Source organism: Hipposideros armiger, unplaced genomic scaffold (genome assembly GCF_001890085.2).
Source record: "Hipposideros armiger isolate ML-2016 unplaced genomic scaffold, ASM189008v1 scaffold_298, whole genome shotgun sequence".
In the NCBI taxonomy this organism is placed as follows: Eukaryota; Metazoa; Chordata; class Mammalia; order Chiroptera; family Hipposideridae; genus Hipposideros; species Hipposideros armiger.
Window position 1 is genome coordinate 345062 of NW_017731648.1, and position 7182 is coordinate 352243.

At 40.8% G+C, this 7182-nt stretch overlaps 1 protein-coding gene across 7 annotated transcripts in view; it reads right to left on the minus strand.

Moving 5' to 3' along the window:
* Window positions 1–7182, minus strand: part of DNMT1 (DNA methyltransferase 1) — a 41639-nt gene that overhangs the window by 29673 nt on the left and 4784 nt on the right. For 5 of the 7 annotated variants that reach the window (XM_019659352.1, XM_019659350.1, XM_019659353.1 and 2 more), the window contains exons 2-6: window positions 4614–4650; window positions 3992–4099; window positions 3578–3797; window positions 2815–2890; window positions 1630–1708 (exon numbers count right to left, since the gene is read on the minus strand). In XM_019659352.1, coding sequence (XP_019514897.1) covers window positions 1630–1708; window positions 2815–2890; window positions 3578–3797; window positions 3992–4099; window positions 4614–4650 — 520 coding nt within the window. Of the gene's footprint in view, window positions 1–1629; window positions 1709–2814; window positions 2891–3577; window positions 3798–3991; window positions 4100–4613; window positions 4651–7182 lie in introns of those variants that run through there. The other 2 variants (XM_019659354.1, XM_019659356.1) reach the window with 2 other exon arrangements.

Sequence of the window (7182 nt, forward strand, 5' to 3'; positions counted from 1 at the left end):
CTCTGGAGAATCCTAATACAGATTTTATAATGATATACTATACTAATATATATATATATACACACACATATAACCTGAAACAACATAGAAGAAACTGACAAATGCTTGCCTCTTAAGAAAGGCAAACTAGAGGTTCGATGGGAAAGAGTAGGGGGGCGATCTGTGTACCGCACATCCTTCTGTGCCATTTGAAGTTTTACCAGATATACATAATATCTATTTTTAAAACATAAATTCTCAAGGCTTTAAGTAAAGTAAGATTCTCTGTATTACTATTTATTTGACCAATGCCATCTGATACCACCAGTTTGGTATACTAAGACTTTCTCTAGCACATTGGAATAGGAAGTTCTCACAAGTGTTCATCCATGAAGCCCCCAGAAGCCTCGCACATACTGCCAGTAAACTGGCCTCTGGTGTGTTTGAGAAGCTAGATGAACAGACTATGTAAGCCCTCCAAAAGGTCAGAGTGCAAGAAACAACTCTAAAGCTGGTGCCTTTGTAACAATTCTTTCTAGGAGGCAAGAGACTTGACCATGTGACTTGCACAAGCTGTTTCCCTCTGTGCCTCAGTTTTCCACTTGAGTAGGTAGTCTGACTAAACCTGACTACAGATACCTGAATAAAGATCATGAATAGTGACTTCTAAGTTCCAAGAATAAAGTGATATGAGAATTAGTGTGTGCCACAAGATATCAAAGCCTACCTCAATAATATTGGTACCCCAGTGACCTCTGAGTGACCCCTTAGTCCAGTGCTTCTCACCCAGGGCAATTTTGCGCCCCCCAAGGGACATCGGGCAATATCTGAAGATGATTTTGGTTGTCACAACTGGGAGGGGAGAGGGGGAATGCTGCCGGTATATAGTTGGTAGAGGTCTAGGATGATGCTAAACACTCTACAGTGCATAGGACCACCCTCCACAATAAAGGCTTACCCAGCCCCCAAATCAGTAATGCCGTGGTTGAGAAACCCTGCCTTACAGCAAACCATAGAGACTCATCTTTACTAGTTAGTAGATAGACGTTTACTACTCACATGTAAACCTATATAGACTTCCCTTCAACTTCCATAGCTAATCCTGTGGCAAAATTGAAATGAAAATTGGTAACACGTAACCATCGTTATAGTGTAGGTTTGGCCCTCCTTAAGTCACAGGGGACAGAACCAGAGATTGACATTTTCTCTATCGAAGGTCTTCAGCAAGCCACCACTTTTCTAACCTAAGAAGTCTAAGCAGCATCATTACACTACATATAACAACTGAAGAATTCTCTGCTTTTACAGAGAAATTAGATGTAGGAAAGGTGCTTATCTGACATCAGAAACAAATGCTTTAAACGTGTCACACCTGCTGGTTTGGTTGTCATAACTCTTATCAGCTAGAGAGCTAGAAAGACAAAGGTGAGAATAGACTCTGACATCATGAGGCTGCCACGTTGAGTGGCAAAGCCTGCTGAATCCTCAGGTTTAATGTGATAAACTTCGTACTGCCCTGGGTCCAGGGATCCATTCTAACACCTTCTAGGTCGCTTTAAGTTCATTTAGACTGAACAAGCATAAAATCACAATTATCAGCAAATGTACCAAAAAAGGCAGAGTGAAGAAATTTGAAAGAGCCAGCCCTACCTGGTCTTTCTCTTCTTCGTGAACAGAATCGTCCAATTTGACTCTTTCAGGGTCTTCCTCGGGTTTCCGTTTGGCAGGGCTGTCAAACACAGTAAACCCAACCGTTAGCTCAGCCAGACCCCAGACCTCCAGCCGGCGTGGAATGACCTACACGCCTCCCACCCGCTTAAGGCAGATTCAGGGCATGGATGCCCTCTTCCCACCAAGGAGAAGCCCTCATTGCTAGGGATTGAAAGTGGCTCAAGTTTAATGTTTCTTTGAGTGACAGGTTTAAAATATCACCATTTTGCAAACCCTAAGAAATCGTGGATCTAGACGTTGATCCTTGGCTGCTAGTATTGCAGGGGAGACATTGCACAACTCTGATGGAAGGCCACAGAGCCATCTATGAAGTCTCAAAAAAATAAAGCTGGAATCTGATCAAAGCATTAGACCTAACTACCAGTTTCCAGGAAATAGAGACAAGGGCACACATTAACCACCATAAGGATGCAGTCAGCCAGGTCTAGAAACTCTGTTGGACAAATGACCTAGTTTTTGCAAATAAATGACAAGAAAATAAGAAAAGGAATCTGTAACTTGCAAGGCTTAAGGAATAAATGAACCAAACAGTTTGCTTGCTACACATGGGGAAATGTGAACATTGGCTATATCTCTGACAGTAAAGAATTATTACACTTTACAAGTCATGAAGTAGTATTATGTTTTGTCTTTCTAAAAAAAAGACTGTTTACTAAATATCAGCAATTATAGCAAAATATGAATAAAAAATTCAGAGGAAAAGAGAAGTCGTCATCTAAAAATCTACTGAAATATTTATGGATAAGATATCATGTCTGAGATTTGTTTCAAAGTAATCCAGTTGGGGGGAGGCGGGGGGACATGGGGATATATGGAGTCGTAGTACACTTGAAGTAATCCAGTTGGAGTGTATGGGGGTGTAGATGAAATGAACTTGGCGGTCCATTTTGCTATCCTCACTTATTTTGTATATATTTGAAGTTTCCTACAGTAAGGTTAAAAATAGATGAGGTATTCAGAAATGCTGTTCATGAATGTCTAATGAACAAAACTGCAAAATGAAAACCTATGAAATGTGGAAGTCAGAATTGCTAATTCCATACATGTTTTACCAAAAACGATTGGCCACTGGAAAAGGTGGCTGTCAATTCATTATATACTGACCCCCTTGCAAAATGAGAGGTGATAGTGGTCTGCCTGGTAGTTTGCCTTGTAATCCTGGGGCTAGGTGAGACTTCAGCTGTTTAAAGGAGAAAAGAAACAAGAAAAAAAGCCACTATGAATAAAAAAGTTCACGGCGAAGGAGTTCTTCAGCATCACTAAGCTCGTGCAGAGAACCAGGCTCTGAGGATTAAGTGTCTTTCCCCTCTTATTCTGATCAACAGCTGTCTTGATCGAGTTTGCAGTTAGCACCTGCCAGCATGCAGAGCCATTTTACATAAGCTCGTATTTGAGGGGCCAACCCCTGAACCAGACAAGGAAACAGAACCTCCCCTTGTATCGTCAAAAGGTGAAGTGGCCAAGAACGGGATCTGGGCTCTGGGCTCAAGTCCATGCTCTTTTGTTTGTAAAGATTCCAAAAGAGTTACTTTGACTACAAACTGGGAAGGAGTCTAAGAATAAATGTTTAGCTTATATAGGCATATAACTTAAAAGTAATAAGTATTATGGTAGTAGCTCCTGTTATGTTATACCTCATAAACTTAGCCATGTTTTGGGATCTAAATGCTCTAGACTTGGTCAAAGACAAAATTTAGAGTAGTATACACCTAAGCTAGTTAGGAAGTATGCTGCTCTTTCTAGTTAGAAGTATACACAAGAAAGCAAACCAGGGACTACTGCCTGGGGGAACCTATGGCTTCAAATCTGACTGTCTCCTTATGTGATACCAGTCTCCATCAATGTTAAACAAGTCAAGGGTTCTTACACTTCGTCTCTCCATCGGACTTGCTTCTCCTGGGCATGCAAGGTTTGGACACGGGTTTGGGGGACTTGTTTTCCTCTGCCATTCCCACTCTGCGGTCCTTACCACGCGAATGGCTCCCGTTTTCTAGACATCCATTCACTTCCCGACTGAAAGCATGAGCTCCGTTCTCCAAGGACAAATCTTTATTTAGAAGGGATTTGACTTTAGCCAGGTAGCCCTCCTACAACAGGAAAGGATAATTTAAATAGCAGTGAATGTAAACAAGTGGCAGTAAGAGAATAAGGAAACACACGCATTTCCTTTATAACTATCAGGTAACAAGGAGAGCTGGGGATTATTCTGCCTCGCTGGTCACAGACAAGCTATACAAGAGGAGACATTTTCTAGACTCCAGGATGCTGAGAAATGACTTACCTCTGATAATTCTTCTTTATGTAATTTTGTTTCCAAGTCACATAACTGGTTCTTTATTTCTGTTTGCAGAAATTCATGCAAGAGATTCAATTTCTCCTTCACACACTCCTAAGGGAAGGATATAGGTTTATAAGTCCCCAAACTCACAAGCTAATAGCTAATGGACTAACACACAAATAATTACACTGCCTGGTCACGTAACAATTGAATGGCAGGCAATGCTGACTTGGCCAAAAAACTTTAGGATTCACAAGACACGTTCATGATGTTTCCCTTAAGGTCACATCACACCATCTCCAGAGTAGTAAAAAAATGGAAAGATCAGAGGTGGGATGGAGACACACAATGGTGTATTAGAACAAAACTGTGCTTTTTAAAACTGTGTGACGAGGAAAAGTTACAATTCAGAATTGATGGTTTGGAACCTAGATTGGGAAACTTGTCAAGGAGTTACCAAAAGTCAACTAACATCAGCAGCATATTAATGCAGCACATTAAGCAATATTTCCAAGTTATCCTCAAAACTTTATGGAAAAAAACCATTTCCACTTAAACTTTTTACAAGCCACAAAATATCTAACAGTCACATTTGGTAATAAAATTTTTTTAAGGTGGAGATTACCTTTTCTGTTAAACTATCTCTTTCCAAATCTTTGAGCCTGGGGGAAGAAAATAAGGGAGAAATACTTGTTAAGCAACTTTGTTTACCTGAAAGAATCAGTACCACAGTTTTAAAGAACTTTGGAAGTAATTTAACATATATGAGTGCTAGAAAAAAAAAACCAGTAGTTTCCCCTCCAACCATGTCCAGAATGCCAACTATAATGCCTAGAAGTCTATTTGTGATCGAAATGAGGGTCTCTTTTTTTTGGGGGGGGGGGAGGATAGTTTTTCTGATGGTGAGAGATGATAGAGGAGTGTTCTATAACAATATATATTATTTTAAAAGGTACTGGGGAAGGAAGCAGGTCAGAATTGGTGTCCTTCTGTAAGTTAAGCGACCTACAGGTAGTCTTCCTCCAGTTGGATTTGAGAAGAGCACATAAGAAAGTAGAGCATAGCATGATTGGTTTGGGATGAGTGGACCAGAGCCACAGGATGCTGTGGGGAACAGGTGGCTAACACTCCCCAAAGGCCAGGAAGGGTTTGGGGTGGGGGCGGGAGGTGGCAGCATTCTAATGAGTAATGTATGAAATGGGGGAATCCAGGCATCTGGGGCGGCAGGGGAGATAGAGTTGGACGAGTTAGCTGGCGCCTCACCCAAGAGCTCATCCTTTCGAATGTTTGTACCTAATCATTCAGAAGTGCAAAATTGTTATGAGTTTGGCTGGAAAAATAATGATCTGGTTTCATTATTGAAGATTAGTGTCTTGCCTCTTTTGGAGAAGGGAGAAAAAAAAAAAGGAAGGAATAGAAAGCACAGGAGGAAAGGGAGGTGAGTGGAGAGGTTGTTCCTAGCCTGGGGGCTGACTGTGGGGTGAGAACAGGTCTAACCAGCTGGGTGAGTGTCAGTGGAGGAGGAGCAGTGGGCAGGACTGGGCCTCCACCATCTCTGGATCCTTTCACCCAGCACCCACACAGACTAGGTACTCAGTAATCACTTGCCCAAAGGGCAGGAACAGAGCTTTTCCAGAGCCTTAGCTGCAAAGCCAGGAATGTGAGTGGAGGGCTTTGCTGGACCAATGTCATACAGTGGCTGCTCAGAGTGCATGTGGACCTGCTTCTAAGTTCGACTGCCACTCACATCTGTGGGTACCTACTGCATGCCAGGTCCTGTTCCAAGCAACAAGCTGGGTGACTGGACACAGCATTGACAGGCAGGTACTTCCTGACTTAGGTGGTCAGGAAAGCTTTTTCTGTAGAAAAGACATTCAGCAAACCGCAGATATGGTGGGTAGTACAGTTGACCCTTGAATAACATGGGTTTGAACTAATGGGTCCACTTACACGTAGATTTTTTTCAGTAAGTACTGTAAATATATTTTCTCTTCCTTATGATTTTCTTAATAACATTTCTTTTCTCTAGTTTACTTTATCATAATACAGTACATAACATACAAAATATGTGTTAATCAACTGTTATCCATATGGCTTCCAGTCAACAGGAGGCTATTAGTGCTTAAATTTGGGGGAGTCAAAAGTTATATGTGAATTTTCAACTGTTCAGGGGGTTAGCACTCCTAATTCCCTTCGTTGTTTAAGGGTCAACTGTATATAATATCACCTCTAGAAGCTGGGAAAGGCCCTCGGCTCAGAGCCAGCAAAAGAGGGACCTCAGTCTTACAACAAGGAACTGAGTTCCGCCAACAACCGGAAAGAGTAGGAAACAGAGTCTCCCCTAAGGCCTCCAGAAAGGAATGCAGTCGGCTGACACTTTGATTTTAATCCAGTGAAACCCATACCAGATTTCTGGCTACCGAACTATAAGATAATAAATTTATGTTGTTTTATTTAGGCCACTAAAATTGTGGTAATTTGTTATAGCGGCAATTAAAAATGAATAGTTATTAAAAATTCAGAACCTTTTGGTGGAAGAAAGAGTAAGCAGGCCATGAGTTTTAGAAGTGATGTTTCAGTGAACAGCAGCTGTCTAGATGGCTATTCAGCAGCCAGAAATCAGAACTGGCTCTCCAGAGAGGCAGTAAAACTGGAGGTATCCATGCAACAACATGGATGGAACTGGAAGGTATTATGCTCAGTGAAATAAGTCAGACAGAGAAACACAAATTATCATTATGGTTTCACTTATATGTGGAATCTAAAGAACAAAACAAACAAACAGACTGATAGATACAGAAAACAAATTGATGGTTGCCAGATAGGAGGGGGGTTTGGGGGACTGGGTGAAAAAAGGTGAAGAGATTAAGAAATACAATTGATAGTTACAAAATAGTCACGGGGATGTAAAGTGCAGGGTAGAGAGTATAGTCAATAATATTGTAGTAACTATATATAATGCCAGATGGGTACTAGACTAGTCAGTGGGATTACTTCATAAATTATATAAATATCTAACTACTATGCTGTACACCTGAAACTAATATAAAATAATATTGAACCTCAAACATAATTGAAGTTTTTTAAAAGGGGGGTAAAGGTGAAGGGGAATAAGAGATTCAAATTTCCAGTTATAAAATAAACAAGTCATGGGGATATAATGTACAGCATATATATATATATATATATATATA